The 22,336-nt window shown below is 37.2% G+C and overlaps 1 protein-coding gene and 1 long non-coding RNA gene across 2 annotated transcripts in view; one reads left to right on the top strand and one right to left on the bottom strand.

Annotated features, from left to right (window-relative positions):
* TM9SF2 (transmembrane 9 superfamily member 2) overlaps window positions 1-21,446 on the top strand; it is a 57,299-nt gene extending 35,853 nt beyond the window's left edge. Inside the window, exons 10-17 of the mRNA XM_082434637.1 lie at window positions 891-1,023; window positions 3,323-3,442; window positions 6,619-6,676; window positions 9,703-9,862; window positions 11,617-11,768; window positions 12,993-13,104; window positions 16,592-16,763; window positions 20,757-21,446. Coding sequence (XP_082290763.1) covers window positions 891-1,023; window positions 3,323-3,442; window positions 6,619-6,676; window positions 9,703-9,862; window positions 11,617-11,768; window positions 12,993-13,104; window positions 16,592-16,763; window positions 20,757-20,824 — 975 coding nt within the window. The 3' untranslated portion in view covers window positions 20,825-21,446. The remainder of the gene's footprint in view (window positions 1-890; window positions 1,024-3,322; window positions 3,443-6,618; window positions 6,677-9,702; window positions 9,863-11,616; window positions 11,769-12,992; window positions 13,105-16,591; window positions 16,764-20,756) is intronic.
* The window catches only part of LOC309647423, a 290,446-nt gene that overhangs the window by 50,449 nt on the left and 217,661 nt on the right, over window positions 1-22,336 (bottom strand). The gene's annotated exons all lie outside the window — the stretch shown is intronic.

The following is a 22,336-nucleotide window of genomic DNA, read 5'->3' as shown; positions in this document are numbered from 1 at the left end:
GGTTCTGTATTGAGAATCAACTGAATGGAGACAAGGGCAGAAACAGAGACTAGTTTAGTGAAGTCCGTGAGAGCCAGGTGAGAAGGGATGGTTTGAACCAGGGGCTAGTGGTGGATCCTGTGGATATATTTTAGAGCTAGAACTGTAAGAATTGTTAAAGGATTGTATGTGAAGTGTGAAAAAAACAAAAGGAGGCATCAAGGATGACTCTGAGGTTTTGGGGATTGAGCAACTGGAAGGATAGAGCTTTTATCTACTGAGGGAGAGTGCAGGTTAGAGCAGGTAGGGGCGGGGAGAGAGAATCAGTTCCACTGTGGATAATTCTGTTCAAGGTGTCCATTAAACAACCCAGTGGAGCTGTTGATTAGGCAGGTGTGTATGTGTGTCTGGAGATAGGGGAGCAGTTTGGGCTGGTGACACAAGCTTATTAATATTTTCACAGCCAAGCCTACTATACAAGCAAAGTAGCTATGAGACCTAATACCATTTGCTTGTTTTGGAGATTAGTAAGTGTAGGTTAAGAAGACTATAAAAAAAAAAAAAAAAAAAAAAAAGAAGACTATAGAGTATGACTTAAAATCGCCATCAAATTGGATCATAAAGCTTGACTTATTAGACTAGAACTAGGTATCACATTATCTTTGTATTTCTTCTTAAAGTTTCTCAGTAACTATATTTATAGACCTTAACACACAACATTCCTTTCAAAATAATTCAAGAAAGCTATAAAGCTCCATGAGTCAAGCTTTATACTTCCAAACTGAAATAAATACTAACATTTGTAAGGTTTTTTTTTAAAATTTCCATATCCGCATATTCAACAGTGAACAAACTGCCTAGTTTTCTTGGTGATACCACATGGCACTTAAACGACTTTATTCCCTTTTTAGGAGGATGCCCAGGAAGAATTTGGCTGGAAGCTAGTTCATGGTGATATATTCCGTCCTCCAAGAAAAGGGATGCTGCTGTCAGTCTTCCTGGGATCAGGGACACAGATTTTAATTATGACTTTCGTGACTCTGTGTAAGTGTTCCGTGAAAATTACAAAGTAGAAATTACTTTCTCTAAATAATTATTTGAAATCCAGTTTTCCTAAGTTGTAGCTAGGCTCGGTTGTTTCTGAGAGTCCCTTTGGTTCTCAGAATCTGTGTGCTTTGGCCATAAGTGACCTGGGGCAAGGTTAGCTGTGCCAGAAGTTGACTCTTCATGTCTCCCTCACAGCTGCATAGAGACCAGGCCTTTGTTGTGGGAGCACTGCAGCTGCAGATGACTAGATCCTCAAAGACCATCTGGGTCTGAGTCTGGGCAGCCTGGCAGCAGGGTCACGCAGGTTGACTGTCCTGTCCCACCAGAGCGTAAGATTTCTTGGCTTCCACTGAGAGAGAAAGAAGAAGGGGATGGGACAGGAAGCTCTTTGTAGACCTTTCCACCTTGGCAGGATTTAGGAAGCAAGACCTCTTTCTTTCTCTAGCAATGTTCAGGAAAGATCTTCCTACACAAAAAGTCGCTCTTCCTTGTGCCACCTGAAAATCTTCAGAAATTTTATTAAGGTTTTGTCAATTAGGACAATCTTTTTCTTCTCTTTTTTTAAAAATAGAAATCCCTTAGAGGTATTCTTCAGCTGCTGGAGTGGCTCTGAGACTATTCTCTGGAAATATATTAATGCCATGGTCTTTCAGTTTTCCTAGTTACAAGAGAAAAAAATGTTTATGAAAAGAATTTTCTGAATTATGCATTCATTTCCCCATGTTTCCTTTATTGTTGCGTGCTACTGATGAACAGTAGCACGTGAATGTTACTAGAAGAATTCAGAAACCACTGACCTTTCAATAATTTTTTTTTAGCAAACATTTGTTCTTATGTTTGATTGCATATTAAATGCCTAATACTATAATCATTTTCTGCTGGTAAAATTGTTCTAAGTTTTTATGATGCAATTAACCACATAAATGTTTGGGAAGAGAATTATCAATGCCAGATGTCTGGCACCTGAATAAGTTTGGGGTTTACTGATTTGCACCTTTCGGCTCAGTTTGAAGACTAACTAGAACATATTTATCTACTAACAACTTACATAAGGAGATGCCGGTGTGATGGGTGAGACTAGCATTTGTAAGTATATTACACTGAAGAGGGTACGTTGGGAAAACGAGTCATGAAAGAGGTTTGGACACAGGCGCTTGCACGGAATCCCCAGAGAGCTGAGGTGGCGTTAGAGCAGAATGGATGCTTGAGGGTGAAATTCTGCTTTAAAATTCTATTGAGAGCTGCCTTCTGCCCCTCTCCGATCTTTGTTGGGGTCAGCTAGAAAGTGAACTTGTAAGGAAGGAACGTTTCAGAGAGCCTAGGTTAGCAAATGATAGGGATTGTTTCCCTTCACTGCTCGAATATGGACTGTTTTGCTTCAGAACAATCCATTTCTCAGGCCTGGGAGGAATTGGGGGTGGGGGGTGCACCTTAGCTGAAATTCCAGTAGACCGTCTAAAGTTACCCTGTCTGGTTTCCTGTCATCGATCGTGAGTTTCTCCTCTTCAGTCGGTGCTGATCAGAGGGTGTGCGATGGTGTGTGCTTGGCTGTGCACCCAGGGGAAACACTGGGAACTTTGGTGCTCCTGGGATTAGAAAGCCACCTGCATCTGTTCTTGGATTTCTTTCTGAGAAAACCATAACTTCTGACTTGCAGTTTAAAGCTAGGAATTGCTATAAATATAAGATAGTACTTCTTTTCTTATTAGTTGGGAGGGTTATATAGGGAAGAACAAATAAAACGAACTAGCTGAATAAGGGTAGGAACCAGAATTTCCCAAGTCATTGACCAAGCCCTTCAGTAACTTGTGTTCACAAAGCGAATAGTACTATGAAATCTTTTTTCCCCTGTTTTGTTCTTTGATTAGATTCTGTCTTATCTCTTTATGTTTTAATGTTACAAGGTTTTTTTCACCCCAGAGGACTCAGTATTGTTTTTACAAGGAACAAAAAGTGAGACTATTTTATAGTGGGAATATTTTTTATTGATGTTAATTTTAAAAGCTGTACTTGAATCTCAGAAGAGCTGAAAGCACTCATGAGCATCCAGCGAGCCTCCACGGATAACAGGAAAGGTGGGGTCTTATGGACCCTGACAGGAAACTTCCAAATTGGAGCTTGCTTTATGTGTGATCCTATAGATACAGTGCCTTAAACATTACTAAGTTTCAGTGTGGTTGCCTGGTAAGAGAGCGTATTTTCATGAAGTTGCATTCAGTTTATTGTTTAAAAAATGAGAGGGGTCTTCTATCACTTCAGAGGAAACCATACTAAAATGCATAACTTTACTTTTTAGTTTTTGCTTGCCTGGGGTTTTTGTCGCCTGCCAACAGAGGAGCACTGATGACTTGTGCTGTGGTCTTATGGGTGCTGCTGGGCACTCCTGCAGGCTATGTCGCCGCCAGGTTCTATAAGTGTAAGTAAAAGCCACCCTGCCGGGTGTTCAGATCAGGAGTCTAACCTGCTACATCAGTTGTCTGAGCCTTTGTGTCTGGTAGTTGATGCTCTTTAAACAATACGTGTTATAGGTGTGTATCCTTATTTAATGAAGCTTGTGAAGGGGATGACTGGCCCTAGATTTGCTCGTTCAAACATGCTTAAACGGTGGGTTAAACAAATTTGGGTGCTGCTTATCCGTCATCGCGTCTCTCCTTCTTAAGTTTTGACATCACAGGTTCGGCTGAACAACTTAGATTTGCTACATTCATAGAAACATATTTAGACTAATAAAGGAAAAAGTGTACGAGTGAGTATCACTGATTTATTCATTAAAACAAGTAGTATAGGGCTTCCCTGGTGGTGCAGTGGTTAAGAATCCGCCTGGTGGTGCGGTGGTTAAGAATCTGCCTGCCAGTGCAGGGGACACAGGTTCGAGCCCTGGTCTGGGAAGATCCCACATGCTGCGGAGCAGCTAAGCCCGTGCGCCACAACTACTGACCCTGTGCGCCTAGAGCCCGTGCTCTGCAACAAGAGAAGCCACTGCGGTGAGAAGCCCGCTCACCGCAAGTAGAGAAAGCCCGCGCGCAGCAATGAAGACCCAGTGCAGCCAAAAATAAATAAGTTTTAAAAAACAACAAGTAGGGGCCTCCCTGGTGGCACAGTGGTTGAGAATCTGCCTGCTAATGCAGGGGACACGGGTTCGAGCCCTGTTCTGGGAAGATCCCACATGCCGCGGAGCAACTAGGCCCGTGAGCCACAACTACTGAGCCTGCGCGTCTGGAGCCTGTGCCCCGCAACGAGAGAGGCCGCGATAGTGAAAGGCCCGCGCACCGCAATGAAGAGTGGCCCCCGCTTGCCGCAACTAGAGAAAGCCCTCTCACGATACGAAGACCCAACACAGCCAAAAATAAAAAAATTAATTAATTAAAAATCCTTCCCTCTACTTTAAAAAAAAAAACAACCAACAAGTAGTATATACAGGAATACCTTATATGAGAGAGGTCGTACTTACATCAGTTTAATATTTATAAAAGTAAACTGTACTTAAAGTAAATTAAGATCTCACTGTTTTAAAGAGCCCTGAAGTGAGTTACTTTTGTAGCATGATTTGTTGCATTCTCTTGTATTCTTGCTTTCCAGAAGTAAAATAAAGTTCAGTGAAAAAAACGATCAGAGCCACAGAGTAAGGATGGGGATATGATTAGATGACTTAGAAAGCAGCTTTGCCAGGGTCCTGCTCAGGAATCCTGTCGTCCCGTTGAGACGGTCCCATAGGTAATCTGTGAATTTAAATGCCAGGGAGATGCTGACGCAGGGCTAGGGTTGCCCAAGGTTTCTGATAGGCATAAGGTTTAGGGAATAACCCTAAAACATGGTAGGGTTACACAGGTGGCCTTAAGGTGTGGTTGGCTAGACTCAACCCCAAATAGAAATATTAGACTTTGCTAGATGCATAGAGTATGTGAAGTTCTATATTCATGTATGTGTGTGTGAGTGTGTTTAATTTCTGTGAATTTTGTCAGAGTTCTTTTTTTCTTTCATTCTTTACTAATAGACATAGGATTAGGGTGGTCAGATGTATTTTAACACATGTGAGGTACGCTTGGACCCCTGCCTGCTCCCCCTTTCTCACTGTTGCTGTGCGCTGGGTTTCTTTGAGTTCCTCAGTCAGCCTGTGCACCTGCCTTCCCACATGCTGTTCCCTCTGCTTGAGCTCTGATCCGTACTCTCTGCCCGACAGACACGCCTCCCCTTCATCTTCTCTCCGTCCTTCATTTCTCCTAGCTGCAGATTAAGTAGCACGTTAATCAGGCAGAACATTCTGAGACACACTGTCACGTGGCCCTAGTCAAAACATGCTTCATTTTATAGAAGCATTTTTAATGTTTCAAAAAATATATTAGGATTTTGAGTAGAGTTGTATTAAACCCAAAATTCATAATTTCACAATAGCCTATCAGTAATGCTGTGAATTCAAATCATATATATATAATTTGTTGTTTTCTTTTAGGGCAAGAGGTACTTAAACTTGCTTATAAATTGTTAAAACTTTTTTTAAAAATCAAAGCGGTTTTCAGATCTCAGCTAGTTTTATCTCCAACTTTTAAACTAGGAGCAGGGGAGTATTTTCTTTTTTTTTTTTAGTCTGGAGACTTAAGTTTTTAATTGTTTTTTTTAAAGTGGGGAGGGCTTCCCTGGTGGCGCAGTGGTTAAGAATCTGCCTGCCAATTCAGGGGACATGGGTTCAAGCCCTAGTCCGGGAAGATCCCACATGCCGCGGAGCAGCTAAGCCCGTGCGCCACAACTACTGAGCCTGCGCTCTGGAGCCCGCGATCCACAACTGCTGAAGCCCGCACCTAGAGCCCGTGCTCTGCAACAAGAGACGCCACCGCAATGAGTAGCCCGCACACCACAACAAAGAGTAGCCCCCGCACGCAGCAACGAAGACCCAACGCAGCCAAAAATAAATAAAATAAAAAATAAATAAATTTATAAAAAAAAAAATAAAGTGGGGAAAAAAATTAGAGAGGGGCAAAGGAGAGTAAAAAGTTTGTAAGTAAATTTGTTCTGTCAAGTGGCCGTAACCCGTCTACTCTTCTTGGTCACCTGATCCTACACACTGGTCTCCCCACCGCCACCCACGGCCTACCTGAAACTACCGTGCTGGAGGCATCCTGGAGACTCAGACCTACTATGGGCATTGAAGTGTGTTGCATGTCAGGCTTGAGGGTTCCTAGTTTTATAACGAATTCTGAAACTGACCTCAGGATAAACGAGAATCTGCAGTGCACCCTTTTTCCATCTAGTCCCATTAATTAAAACTGGGTTAGAATTTAAGGGTTTGTTTTGTTTTGAAGTTTAAAAGAAAGATTAGAAAAGAAAAACTGGTTTGGATGACTTTCCTTTGACACTAGATTTATTTTATGCTGAAACAATCTTTAGAGCGGGACTTATCCAGGGCAGTCCTGTGATATGCATCTCTGATTTGGATCATTGATTAGGGAGTATTAGGACATTTGCTAGTGTCATTTTCTAGGAATAGGCACCCAGTGCTGTCTGTTAATTTGTCCAATATGAGACCTGAGGTATGGATATTTGGTTTGCTTTGAAGAAAAGTCTTTATGTTAATGCCACTTTTGTTTTCTTCTACAGCCTTTGGAGGTGAGAAGTGGAAAACAAACGTTTTATTAACATCATTTCTTTGTCCTGGGTAAGTGAATTTTTCAATAATAACTTGCTTGACATAGTCATATTTTAGTTCCCAGAATTTCTGTCCTGTAAGTCTAATCTTTTTCTGTCTCTATGTACCCAAGAAAATGAATTTAATTTTTAAAAAGTGAATATTTAATAAACATTTGCAGAATGGCAACTACATGTCTTATCTGGAAAGGGTACCTTTAGACATGAGAAATTTTTATATTCCTTTTCTTGAAAGTCTGTTTCTTGGTCTGGCACATTGTCATGTAAGGCTGCATATAGTTTTTGACCTAATCACAGAAATGAATCCTCACCTGAAGGTCGTTCAGGCAGGCATACATTTGCAGATTTTTATCATAAGTATAGTTACTTTTAAGCATATTCCATTAATTAGATTAGAGTAACATATACCAAAAATGAAAAAAACAACCACCAACATAAAAAAACAGAACATCTGTGGTGCTTTGGAAGATAGCTTCTGATATCAAGTATCTGATGTGTGTCTGGTCCTAGAAATAGAACCCAGTTTATCCCCCGCTCACAGATTAATGGAGGGCAAGAACTGGCCTCTGAATAATCAGCAGCAATAAAGTAGGCCAAGGGTTAAATCTTGAAGCCAAGACTGTTCCATTTGCAGGCCAGAAATGAAAGAATAGCTGGCATTTTTATACATGATTGGGTTAAATAGTCTCAGATTTTCACCTCCATTGAAGATTCACATGCCTCTCAGCCATTCATGTTCTATTCAGATTTTTATGCTTTCCTCAAGCCATATCCTTTGTCTTCTTTACCTCTGCTGACAGTTGAAGAAGTGCCCCTCCTTACCAAGACTGTCAGCCACAATTTCCTTTGGAATCTTGCCTTTCAAACATCCCCCCAATCTCTGACATAATCCATTTCTCGCTTTCTCTGTGTTCTGGTCATGTGTTTCATCTCTTCCTACAAATATGCTTACGTTTCCCATATTCTAAAAAGAGCTTCCTATAAGCATCTTCTAGTCTACTGTCTTTATTTCTTTTCAATTTTCAACAAAATGCCTTGAAGAAATAGTCTGTACTCCCTTACTCTGATTTTTTTAGCATATATTTACATTGTAAACCCACATAATCTTTTTCCCGCATCACTTTAGTGAACTTCTGTCTAAGGTTACCAAAGATGTTCCCATTTTCAAATTTAGAAACCATTTTTCCTGTCTTTACCTCTTTACATTGTGTAACATTGGAATACCTTTTCCTTGAAACTCCTTCCTTTTTTGCCTTCACAGAAATTATCCTATGCTAGTTTTTTACATCTCTGATCAAACTTTCTCTGATTTATCATCTTCATCCCACCCTTAAAAACAGGTGTTCACCAGGGGATGATGAGGTAAGTAGAGAGAAGGAGAAGAGCCAAGAACCCGAGTCCCCAGGGCACAGGGAATTGGTGTTCATCTAGGAAAAGAATAATATGAAATATGATAATATTGATATTGATAATATGAAATCAATATGAAATCAATTCATAAAATTTTTTTTATAAATAAGCACCTGCATATAATTATTGCAGTAGGCACAGCAAAATGGCATTTGATAATATTAAAGATTGTTTCCAGATTAAAAAAGAATTTAATGGAGAGAGAAGTGCTCCCTTCTATTAATAAAAATCTCATCTCTAATTCAAAACCAACATCATTTAATGATGAAACACTAGAGACATTTTCATAAATCACTTTTAGGGCTTCAGTTATTTAAGTTCTAGTTACATTAAGACATGAAACAAAAAGAAAGGTGGAGATTATATTATTATTTATTGGTGACATAATTTGTATACAGAGAACATAAATTTGAGCTATAAACTTGTAGAATTAGTAAAAGAGTTTGGCAAAATGGCTAGATATCAGCTAATATTTCAAGATTATGAATACCACCAGTAGCAAGTGAAACATCTTAATGGAAGTGGTAGTTGTATGGGGAAAAGACTGTATTCACAGGAGTATTAGCAACAGAAAAACTTTGCAACACCTGAAGTAACTTCTCAAAATAGGGACAGTCCATATGACAAGTCTACAAAGCTTGTTAGAGATACATACAAATTCACCATGTTACCTGATGAGAAGACCAAGTATTGCAAAGGCATTTGGAGAGGTCCTCTGGCTGCCAGGACAGAGAACACAGAAGTAGACCATGTATACACAGAAGCATGCTAGACGTGGCATCACCAACCAGAGGAACAATGTAAAATGATGCTGGGACAATTGATTGTCCACATGAAGGGAGAAAAATTCTCTTCTTACCTCACACACATGAAATCAGTTCCAGGTGGATTAAAACCTAAATATAACGGGTGTAACAGTTAGACAAAAATTTAGAAGAGTGTTTTTACGAGCCTGGGTTAGGAAAGGCTTTCTTCAGTTACACAGAAGGTAAAGGAAAAAATTGATCACTTTGATAACATTAAAAACTGTGTGTGGCGGGGGGGTATACAGAAGTGATTATAGTATTATTACAGCCATGTTTTAAAAATGTACTCATAGAAGAATGACTGAAAGGGACGAAGTACACACATTCATATGTTTGGGTTCTTAAAAGTCATAAACTAGGAGAAAGGTATTTAACAAGGAGTTATTTGCTGGAGTATATAAATAACTCACATATGTGACTTTGCAAAAGCCCTGCGACCCAAATGAAAAATGAGCAGTGAATATAACCAGCAAGTCACCAAAGGTAAAACCTAGAAAGCCAACAGACACAAGGATGCTCAGCTGCAGTTGTCAATAGGAAATGCAAATTAAAACAACAAAGTTAACAATCCCAAGCATGATGAAAATATGGAAAGAGGTAAATTTCATAAGCTGCTGATAGGAGTTCAAGCCAGGCAAAACCAATCTGAAGAGCAATTTGGCAGTTTCTACTAAAGTTTTAAATTCACATACCCTTTGACTCAGCAGTTGCACTTTCCTTGTGTGTAACACAGAAATCATGATATTAACTACATATGATTGCTACTATATCATTTTGCTTCCACCTCAGGTTTTACCCAAAAACCTATTGTGTCTTTCAGGATTGTGTTTGCTGACTTCTTTATAATGAATCTGATTCTCTGGGGAGAAGGATCTTCAGCAGCTATTCCTTTTGGGACGTTGGTTGCCATATTGGCTCTTTGGTTCTGCATATCTGTGCCTCTAACATTTATTGGTGCATACTTTGGTTTTAAGAAGAATGTAAGTTTATAGGTGTTAACTTATTCAAATGAATCTCAACTGTGGAAATTAGCATATGCCACCTTAAAAGACATAGGTATCTAAAAGATACAAACTAGTCCTGTGGGATCTGGATTTCATAGAAAATTTATGACTTCCTAGTTTGATTGCAGTCATTCTTAAAATAGTACTCAGAAGAGTGTGGTAGAGAGAGGTTATGGATGTAAACTTAGATTTCAAAGTTTTGTAAGTAAATGGAAATGGAAACTAAAATGGATTAATAGGAAGTGAAATGCTAATTTAAACTAATGAAAAATTTGAATATATTTAAAAATAAATTATTACTTTTTTTTAATCTAAAAAGTACATGCATTTTTTTCTTAGCCATAAGTGTTTCTAATCTATATTACTTAACTAAGTAAACTGGGTAAAACTGAGTATGGGTTAGGAAGTGAAGCTGTAACAAAAGTGACTATACAGTAAGAGTAGCAATTTTTTTAATATGTAGCTTTGGAATAAATTTTATATGCTTACCTGCTAATATTTGATTTTAAGAAATAATATAATCAAGTCTCAGTTCCTCAGTCTTTCAGTCTCCACCTCTGCTGCCCCCTTTCTACCCTCAGGCTAAGAGGAAAATGAGAATTCTTCAGTGTCCTCCTTTAACTCCACCTCACTATCTTTGCTCTCCTCTGAAAGTATCTCCACAAGGTTAAGAGAAATTACGTAGTGTAGTACACTTTGTGAGGGGACCTGAAAAAACCCTGGAAGAAACTTATCTACCTTGACTTTTAAGAGACTTCAGAGTCTCCACTGCACCTACCATGCCAGGCTACTAAAAGATTTTTCAGTTCTTTGGCATTTTGTTTAACTTATGACTTAAAATCTATATAGCAGAAGTAGTAAACTGATATGGTTTGAAATTTTTTTAATTACATAGATTAAGTACTTAAAATTCTAAAAATATAAAAATTGAAGAACGATTTAGTGGTTCTCTGCCTATATACACATATACCTACATGTAAAATAATCTAGTCCACAGGAGTATAATCTCAATGAGAAGATCAAGTTTTAAATTTTGATATGTCATCACAAAAGCTATAGAAGTATGTTTTTGAACTTTTTTGCAAGGAAATGAATTTCTACATATGTACTCTTTTTTCCTCTTATGTAACTGTTTAGGTACTTTAGGTTCCATTTGTTTTTATACTACCATATAATGTGTTACGAAAGGGAGAATAATTGAGAACGTCACCAATAACTTAGGATTATAAAGCTTCATAGAGCCATTCATTATCTTCATGTTCTTAAGTCTTAGTAAAATTGAGCAATTTTAATAAAGATGACATTGTCCATCTCCAAAAAAAATACATTGACCACAGTTTCAGAACCAGCTGATTTCTTACAGCAAGTATGTAATTAAAAGGAAAAACCTAACTCTACCTTTTTATTAAGTACTATTTTCTGAGTACTATATTATCTCCTCCTGTGTGTTTCTTACTTTGTCTAAAGCCATTAGTCATTGGATCACTGCTGGAAACAGTGGTGGCTTGTTCCAGAAGACAGACTGAATATTGTACCTGGTGGTATCTGGTTTGTTGCTTCTAAATACAAATGTCACTTGGATGACTCAGGTAGACTTGTATCGCCATTCGTGTCAGCATGGAAGCTGAGAAAAAGCAGGCAAATAATCTAGTACAGAGAAGAATTTTTTCCTCTCTGTACTAGATTATAGATATATAATTATGAATCCTTTCTTTTGTTTTTTTCTGAAGGCCATTGAACACCCAGTTCGAACCAATCAGATTCCACGTCAAATTCCTGAACAGTCCTTCTACACAAAGCCGTTACCTGGTATTATCATGGGAGGGATTTTGCCCTTTGGGTGCATCTTTATACAGCTTTTCTTCATTCTGAATAGTATTTGGTAAGCTAAGGACTAAGTCAAGTCCTCTTATTCCCATTCCCATTATATGTAGTACTAGCTTTCTCTTTTTGTTTATATGGATTACTATTTATACCTTATAAATGTAAGCCATTCTCCAATTATCGGAAATCTTAAGAGACAAAAGGTTATTTTATCTTTTCAGTGTGAGAAAGAATAATTGTGATAAGTTATTATTAATCAAGGGCTTATTATTTCTTACTCTTACTTAATTCTCAGACCTCTGTAAGGTGGGTATTATGCCATTTTACAGAGGTGAAAATGAGATTTTGGAGGTTAAGTAATTTGCCTGTGTCACACAGCTACATTTTCTGTATGACAGAAAATTAACCTAAATCTCTCCAAACCTGTGCTCTTTAATAAGTCATCTGTAGTGCTTCAGAGAAGATACTCTGAGCTCTTGATAGAGGGGATTCAAGCCAGCATTGGAGAAAGGGTTGAGCTAGACAGCCTTCAAAGTCGTTTCTTGGGCATTCCCTGGTGGTCCAGTGGTTAGGACTCTGCACTTTCACTGCTGAGGGCCCAGGGAACTAAGATCCCACAAGCCGCATGGCACAGCCAAAGGGGGGAAAAAAAATTACAAAGTCGTTTCTTATCCCAAGATCCCTTCACTCTCTGATTTCTTGTTTGAATGGGAAAGCACGTAGTGGCAATTTTGAGCCTCACTGTTAGGGTGTGTACATTGCAGTATATTATGATCCTTGTTTGATCGCATTGACATATGTTACAGAAAGTACCAAGGTCCCAGGTAGCATTGTTAGAACTAAATTGGAGCTTTTTAGTGATTAGAACTTGTCTTTCATTCCTGACTGTTAGTGTTTTTTCCAAATTCAACTGATTTTTATCATACATGATAGAAAACAATATGTACCAAATGTAACCTTTTCTTAGTTTGGCTCTGTCTTCACATTAATTTTATCAAATTTGTCTGACTCACCAGTAGACAGATGGGCTAAGCATATTTGAATAAATAAGAGTTTCAGGTTCTCCCTGAACAGGAAGGCAGAGTCCAATAGCACTGCTGCATCCTTCCTCCCCCTGCCCCATCCCCGCCCCATCACTGTCTAAATCTATGAGAATTTGTCTTTGATTAGTTGGGAGAAAAAGCAAACATTTTCAGTTCAAGAAAAATGAGAAGAAGATTTTGTCATTTTCTGTGTCAAAGAGGAAATATTTATAGCTTCATCTTGATATGTTTGATTATAGGTCACACCAGATGTATTACATGTTTGGCTTCCTGTTCCTGGTGTTTATCATTTTGGTTATTACCTGTTCTGAAGCAACTATACTTCTTTGCTATTTCCACCTATGTGCAGAGGTATGTATTAGCAATATTCAATTACGTTAATTTGTGGACAGTATTTATAATTTTGGCATAAGGCCACTTTGAATACTATTACAGTAAGACCCCTACATACGAACGAGTTCTGTTTCAAGAGCGCGTTCATAAGTCCAGTTTGTTCATAAGTCCAACAAAGTTAGCCTAGGTACCCAACTAACACAGTCGGCTGTATAGTACTGTACTGTAATGGGTTTATAATACTTTTCACACAAATAATACATAAAAAACAAAAAAATCATTTTTAATCTTACAGTACAGCACCTTGAAAAGTACAGTAGTACAGTACAACAATTGGGGTACAAGGACTGGCATCGAGTGAACAGGCAAGAAGAGTTACTGACTGGAGGAGGGAGAGGAGGTGGGAGATGGTAGAGCTGAAGGATCGTCAGCAGTAGGAGACGGAGGGCAAACTGCAGTTTCACTCACGCCTGACGCTGATGGCACAGGTGCTGGTTCCTTGCTGGAACCAGATGCACGTTCGCAGCTTTGAAAGTTCTCAACTTGAAGGTTCATATGTAGGGGACTTAACAGTAATTGAAGTAATTTCTGTAAATATGTGTTACTAAGGTAGAAATTGACCTGTATTCCTAAATCGAATGTAGCCTTCTTTAAGATTGAATTAAGATAGTATCCTAATTCAGTATATTTATTTATTTAGAGCTTAACTTTAAAATGTTAATTTCCTGAGAATAACACATTTTGCTGAATTTTTATTCTTTAACTGTCTGACTTTAAAATTAATATTCTTTTTTTGTGATACAGACACTTGTAGACTGAAAATTTAGTGAAAATAAACATTTTAAGTGGAAAAATTTATTAAAACATTTCAGAGATTACATTGTTATGAGTTATATACTTGGCAGCATGGTGATGTGTGTTGGTGTCCTTAGGTCACTTCTAAAGATTTAGATTGTGTTAAATCATTCTTTTATAGTTGTTTTCTATACAGGAGATAAAATCTGACTTTGTTAAACTTGAGATGCTTTTTTAAAAATTGAGATTAAGTTCACATAACATGAAATCAACCATTTTAAAGTGAACAATTCAGTGGCACTTATTACATATACAGTGTTGTACACCCACTGTCTCTGTCTCAAAATATTTTCATCAACCCTAAATAAAATCCCGTACCCATTAAGTATTTACTTCCCGTTCTTCTCTCCCCTTCAGACCCTGGCAACCACCAATCTGCTTCTGTCTCTGCACAGTTATCTGTTCTGGGTATTTCATGTAAATGGAATCATACATTATGTGTGACCTTTTGTGTCTGCCTTCCTTCACTTAGCAGAATGTTTTAAGGTTCATCACACTGTAGCATGTATCAGTGCTTCATTCCTTTTTATAGCCGAGTAATATTCCATTGCATAGATAGATGTACTCCAGTTTGTTTATTCATTCATTCATTGATGGACATTAGGCTTGTTTCCACCTTTTGGTTATTGTGAATAGTGCTGCTATGAACATTCGTGTACAAATATTTATTTGGGTACCTGTTTCCAGTTCTTTGGGGTATATATGTTGGAGTGGTATTGCTGAGTCATATGGTAATTCTTTGTTTAACTTTTTGAGGAACCATCAAACTGTTTTTTCCACAGTGGCTGCACCATTTTACATTCCTACTAGCAATGCACAAGTGTTCCAGTTTCTCTACATCCTTGCCAATACCTGCTATTTTCTGGGTTTTTAAATTATAGCCATCCTAGAAGGTGTGAAGTGGTATCTCATTGTGGTTTTGATTTTCATTTCCCCAATGACTAATGATGATGAGCATATTTTCTTGGGTATCTTGTTTGGTGAAATGTTTAATTCCTTTGCCCATTTGTAAGTTGGGTTGTTTATCTTTTTGTTTAATTGTTAAGAGTTCTTTCTATATTCTGGATACTAGACCTTTATCAGATATATAATTTGTAAATTTTTTCTCCCATTCTGTAGGCTGTCTTTTCACTTTCTTCATGATGTCTTTTGCACCAAACTTTTAATTTTGAGGGTCTGATTTATCTATTTTTTTCTTTTGTTTCTAAGAATTCATTGCTTAAATCCAAGGTCATGAAGATTTACCCCCATGTTTTCTTCCAAGTGTATAGTTTTAGGTCATTGATCCATTTTGAATTAATTTTTGGATGTGGTATTAGTTAGGGGTCCAACTTCATTCTTTTGCATGTGGCTATCCAGTTTTCCCAGCACCTTTTGTCGAAGAAATTATTCTTTCCTCATTAAATGGCCTTGGCAACCTTGTTGAAAACACATTGGCCCATAGATGTGTGGGTTTATTTCTGGAGTCTCAATTCTGTTCCAGTGGTATATATGCTGTTTTTATGCCAACACCACACTGTTTTGATTACCATGGCTTCGTATTAAGTTTTGAAATTGGGAAGGGTAAGTCTTCCAACCTTGTTCTTCTTTTTGAAGATTATGTTGGCTCTTTAGGGCCCTTTGCAATTTCATATGACTCTGAGGATTGGCTTTTTCATTTTTGCTAAGAAGGTTGTTGGAATTTTGATAGGGATTGCATTGAATCTGTAGGTTACTTTGGAGAGTGTTGCCATCTTAACAATATTAAGTATTCTAATCCGTGAAAACAGATGGCTTTCCATTTATTTAAATCATCTTTAATTTTTTTTTAGCAGTGTTTTGTAGTTTTCAGTGTACAAATCTTTCACCTCCTTGGTTAAATTTATTCCTAGGTATTTTTTTCTTTTGGATGCTGCTGTAAATGGAATAATTGTTTAAACTTCCTTTTCTGGATCGTTCATTGTCAGTATATGAAAACACTGATTTTCATGTTGATCTTGTACCCTGCAACTTTGCTGAATTCATTTATTAGTTGTAGTAGTTTTCGTGTGTGGATTCTTTAGGATTTTCTAATCTTGGTGTGCTTTTGAAATATATATATATTTTTTACATATTCCAAAGGGTAAGATAGTGAAGTATCTTTTAGAAGATCTCCTGCTAAGCTGTAAGCCACTTTATGTAAAAGTAAGAGAAGCTGTATTTAAAAACCTACCTTATATAAATTGTTAGTAATAACTAAAAATGGGTTTCAACCAGGTTTTTTTTTTTTGAGGATAATCTTCTTCCTAATATAGAGATGACTAGACTATAAGTAATACTAATTTTGAATTATGTAACTAAGCTCTTCGTATATTTCTTTTCTTTTTGGGAGACATATATTTTAAAATATATCCTAATGCTTCATTATTCATAAACTGTTTAAGATTTTTCTACACGTTTTTAGCCAGTCTTTAAGTAGTTCCATCAAAGCTAGAGGGTGCTTCTCAGCACCTTTAGTGAGGAGGGAAATTGGCAAAGTTCAGTGTGAGAAAGAGACTGGAACCAATAGCAAAAATTAGGCTTGGGGCGCTATTTCACTTAGCTGTGTTTGCTTTATAACTTTATTCTACTGCACATTATCTATTAATTGGAAAGTAATTCTTGATCTTTCATTTTTTTCTTTTCTACCCAGGATTATCATTGGCAATGGCGTTCATTCCTTACCAGTGGCTTTACTGCAGTTTATTTCTTAATATATGCAATACACTACTTCTTTTCAAAACTGCAAATCACAGGAACAGCAAGTACAATTCTGTACTTTGGTTATACCATGATAATGGTTTTGATCTTCTTTCTTTTTACAGGTAAGAATTAGAACGAGTTATTTTTAGTTAATAAGTTTTTAGGCAGATTACAATTATTTTAACTTGCATCCAAATTACAAGCTCTTAGGCACATTACAGTTACATGAAAGCTTGTGCTACTCAGTGCTCCTGTATTTAGTTTTGAGTGCAGCTAAGCATAGTTTGGTCTGCCTCCCTGTGAGGTGAATATCAGTAAACTGAAGGTGAGAAAACAGAACCTAAGGGGAGGAGACTAAACGGGGTCCATTGTTGTGCTGCAAGTACAGGGGCATCTCAAGCAGTAGTTCTCAAGGTTTTCCCCTGTTAATCTCTTTTTTTTTTTTTTTTTAATTTTATTTATTTATTTATGGCTGTGTTGGGTCTTCGTTTCTCTGCGAGGGCTTTCTCTAGTTGCGGCAAGTGGGGGCCACTCTTCATCGCGGTGCGCAGGCCTCTCACTATCGCGGCCTCTCTTGTTGCGGAGCGCAGACTCAGTAACCGTGGCTCATGGGCCTAGTTGCTCCGCGGCATGCGGGATCCTCCCAGACCAGGGCTCGAACCCGTGTCCCCTGCATTGGCAGGCAGATTCTCAACCACTGCGCCACCAGGGAAGCCCCCCCTGTTAATCTCTTAATGGAACAGTCTTGCTTCTGCTCATTTCAGAAATAGCATAAAAAGCTCTAACTACCTAAGTTTAGGAGTAAGTAGAAATTGAGGCGGTGAAGTCAAGATGAGATTGAGAATAAATGATATCAAGAAAAGATAATCATAGGACATCCCTTATTCTAGAAGTTTTAAACTACAGGTTTATATCTCCACTTTAAAATCCAAGTACCTAATGGGATACAGTGTGCTTTATATTGGTATTTCTATGTGTATATCTTCTCTGTCCACCTAGATAAGTTTTCTGTATCTCAGAGCCCTGTGGGTGCTTGGTCAGCATTTGTGGAAGGACTACACCAAAAAAAAAAAAGACTGGGGGGACCTTTCTTTGTCATAAAAAATGTACATCTAAAATTTTATCTAAGATTGTGTTGCATGCTATGTCAGGAAATATAGGAGTCAAAAAGAAAAAAACTTAAAAAAAAAATTTTTTTTTAAAGTTTTTATTTATTTTTGGCTGCACGGAATGTGGGATCTTAGTTCCCCGACTAGGGATCAAACCCGGGCCCCCTGCATTGGAAGCACGGAGTCTTAACCACTGGACCTCCAGGGAAGTCCCAGAAAAAAACTTTCTAAAAAATTAGAACTTTTCTATTTTTTACTCATCTGTTAACATTTAAGAAAATTAGGTAGAGTTTTGAAGTGCCCCTGTTGCTATGTCAGTATGTAACAAGCTTTAGGCACTTACATCAATTCTGTACTGCAGGTCATTCATTGGTCAGACATAGTGGGGTAGAAGTTGGGGGGTGCATATCTTGATGCTATGGGATAGATTTAGGTCCATAGCCATAAGTCTTAATAAATGTCTGTAAAACAGTCATAGCCTGTGAAACAAGGATTACTGTTTTTGTGCATCTGTATCTGTGTCCATGCATGCATATATAGAGTAATTTATTCCTTGTTACACACAAAAAATAATGATCTTGGTGAATGTCTTGTTGTTTTTCCAGGCATATGTTACAATGATAATTTAACCATCACCTGAACTTTATTGTTCTTGATTTTTAAAGTACAATGATAATTTAACCATCACCTGAACTTTATTGTTCTTGATTTTTAAAGTGTCATATTTTTACTTATTTAGAGTAAAACAAATTTTGTAATCTAAATTCTGGAGCCACATCAAATTGAATCAACCAGTTAAGCCAGTAACTTTCAGTGTATTTCACTTTGTGGAAAAGGTTCTCTACATAGGAGTGCTGAGCCCTTTCAGTGTCTTGAATTTTTCTGAAGTGGGGATATCCATATTTATTTCAGGACTCTGAACTGACACCTTTTATTTAAGTCAATCTATTATACAAGACAAAATAATTGTTCTGTCACATAAGGAAAGATGCCACTTTTAGTATGTACACTATATCTATTCAATGTTAAGAACAAAATAAAATACTAGAAGTATTTTGTTAAGAACAAAATAAACAACTTTCTTAGGGTTGCTAGAATGATGATATAATGTTTTTTCTCATCTTAAAATAACCTTTTATTATCTTGAAGTTCTTGCTAACCATAAGATTGTTTAAATATATTTATGTTTTCACCATTACTTTTCCGAAATTAACCCCAACCTCTTCCCAAGTCTTAATAATGACCCTTTGAATATCCAAAAGGTGTATTTGTGTGTCCCTCCAAAACACACGCAGTGTGCATGACATGCACAGAGTAGGTACTCGGTACATGTATGATGTGAGAATAATAACATTCATAACTTCTGTAGTAATGGCCCATGTATAGTCTCTTGACTTAGAAAATCTACTTTAATACTTTCTGTTTATATTACATTTAAAACAATGGTGAAAACTGTTGGAACTTTAAAGATAAAACTTCCACAAGGGGCATGTATGTATCTGCTTCTGTATTCTTCTGCACCCCTACCTAGTGACTATTTCTCAGGGGGTAATCTTGGGAAAAAAGCTATGCCTCAGCTTTAAAAATGTGTTAGTTTCACAATTTAGAATATATTCTCTTAAAACAGAGTCTCTGAATTTATGTTTAGTAAATCTAAGCATGGTATAGTTTATAAGAATGCTACACTTGAAGTCAGAAAAAGTGAATTTGAATTCTGGCCTTTCTTACCAGCCACAGGCCATTAGACAGTTACGTAACTCCTTGGAGCCTCATTTTTGTCACCTGTCTAGCATTCAGATTTTTTGGCATGTAGAGGGATGAAAATACCTGAAAATTAAGGCATGTATTTTTTCATGAATCATCTCATTTACTCTACATAACAGTCTATGGAGATAGGGCAGATAAAATTATCCCTCTTAAATAAGATAAAGAAATGGGCTTGGAGATTCCAGGTGTCTAATTCAAAGATGATACACACAGCTCATGACAGAGCTGCTCTGTCCTCCAGTACCACACCACCTCTCATTTCAGAGGGGGTGTGCCTTTGTTACTATTCTAATCATATCACTTTCAACACTTTGTAAAATCTTTTTGAGTTATTTTATTGTAATTCTTTGAAAACTGATCATTCCCGCTAACTGTACTTAGAAAATATCCCCATTTAATTACTCTGTGAATCTGATATTCTGATATTTAAGCCATTCATATCATATGTTGAATTAATTAAATGGCAGTTTTCCATTTTGTGATAAGAAAATATTCTTTCTGACTTACTTCACTCTGTATGACAGACTCTAGGTCCATCCCCCTCACTACAAATAACTCAATTTCATTTCTTTTTTATGGCTGAGTAATATTCCATTGTATATGTACCACATCTGCTTTATCCATTCATCTGTCGATGGGCATTTAGGCTGCTTCCATGTCCTGGCTATTGTAAATAGTGCTGCAATGAACATTGTGGTACATGTCTCTTTTTGAATTATGGTTTTCGCAGGGTATATGCCCAGTAGTGGTATTGCTGCGCTGGGTCGTAAGGTAGTTCTGTTTTTAGTTTTTTAAGGAAGGGTAAGAGGGAGGGGATGTGGGGATATATGTATACATATAGCTGATTCACTTTGTTATACAGCAACATTGTAAAGCAATTATACTCCCAAAAAAGACGTGGGGAAAAAAAATGAAAATATTCTTAAATAGAAAAGTAAAATTGGCATCCTTTTCATCTTCAATTTTAGCCTTTTCCATGTAATAAGAAAAAGAATATATTACAGAAAGCGTTCAGTAATCTTATAGCATAAAAAGTTTTTTCTATCAATTTCTGAAAGAAATTTGATTTGAATTCTGTATCTTTCAAAAAAGTTCACGGATCTATGGTATATTCCTGTTAAGTAATGATTTATGGTTTTGTGGCTTTTTTTAAGGAACCAATCATTTTAAGCCTGTATTTTTGTGTAAATCATGAAGCTGCCTTTGAAAAGGGATTTATTTTTGTTTTTTCTTTTATAGGAACAATTGGCTTCTTTGCATGCTTTTGGTTTGTTACCAAAATATACAGTGTGGTGAAGGTTGACTGAAGAAGCCCCGTGTGTCCAGTTAAAACAGAAATAAATTAAATTCTTCATCAACAAAGACCTGTTTTTGTGACTACCTTGAGTTTTATCAGACTTATTGGCCTAGTAATCCTTCAGAAACAACATAATTCTAAATACACCTCTCCCCATACACCTGTCTCCACAGAATGTATTATCAACACTAAAACATTTGTATTGTGATTTGATTAAGTATATTTTCAGTTGTTCTCAGCGAAGAGCAAATTTAAATATTATGTGCATTTGTAAATATAATAGCTATAAAATTTTCAGTACTCTAATGACAAAGTAGAAGAGGCCATATTAAACAATACTGATGAAATACAGGACAGTTCATTGTAAATAGGATTTTCTAGGCTTGGTAGGTGGAAAGAATTATTTTTCTTTGAAGGAAGTAGCTTTTTATCATGGTAATTTTGAAGGATAATTCGTATGATGTGTATTGGGGGGATGTGGCTTTTAAAAAAATCTTGTCTTGGTTGTAACTGTTCATATCTTCTTTTCTGTGTTGACGTCATTATTCCCATGGTATTGGCCTTTTAAACTATGTGCCTCTGAGTCTTTCAATTTATAAAATTCTTATCTTAATAAATATTGTAAAAACATCTTCATTGCATATTCATGGAGATTCTGTAAATACAAATCCATTTACCAATGGTGTTTTTAATGATTTATACTATTATGTCAGATTTTACTGATTTTTGCTAATGTAATACTTTCTGAGTTTTGAGCTAAATGAAATTCCAGTCTCCTGGGCTTTGTAACAAAACTAAAATTTTTCACTATTAGGCAGTAACAGAAATTTTAATCATGCAGATCTAGCCAGATAAATTATGTAAGTATAGTAGTTAATATGAGCCTTACTGCATTGCCATTAAGAATTTCATATTTTTTACCTGTTTTTCAAAATACAGTATTTTTTATTTTTTTAAAAAGTCAGTTTTTATGATCTGTACATTAACAATGACTAGCGATTCTTCTTCTTTATGATTACATTGTCTTAATTTGGATTTCCTAGAGTTAAGAAATAACCGTGTTGCAGCATGTTGACTGGGACTGTCTCATGTATGGCAGTAAACTAAGCAGGTGGGGCTGGGTTAGCCGCACTGTGGAGAGTTCCCTGTTTCCTGCTTCAGCAGTGCTCGGGTGGAAGGAGCTGGGGACTCGGAATTCATCCCATGGTTCTGCCGCTGAGCCAGGGCCCTGCCACAGGGTCCCCTCTCAGTGGCCATCACCACCATGACTCCTCTGCCTTGGATGATGTGGCTTTGGAGAACTGGCCAACTCCTTGAGGAGGGACATGTTGAGAAACTGTGGAAGCTACAGAACCGAGGTCACAGAACCTTCTTTCAGGACATCAAGGAAGCAGATGGTAAGGACTGGGAACACCTGAGTGCCGTGGGAAAGTGTGAATCAGTTACACTTCCAGTAAATTGCACATCAGTAATTGCACAAACTAGCTGCCATCAAAAATGACTCTCCCCCTCCCCCATTCAT

This window comes from Balaenoptera physalus (genome assembly GCF_965194825.1).
Source record: "Balaenoptera physalus genome assembly, chromosome: 18".
In the NCBI taxonomy this organism is placed as follows: domain Eukaryota; kingdom Metazoa; phylum Chordata; class Mammalia; order Artiodactyla; family Balaenopteridae; genus Balaenoptera; species Balaenoptera physalus.
The sequence above is the reverse complement of the archived record's forward strand: the minus strand, read 5'-3'. Positions and strand labels throughout refer to the sequence as shown.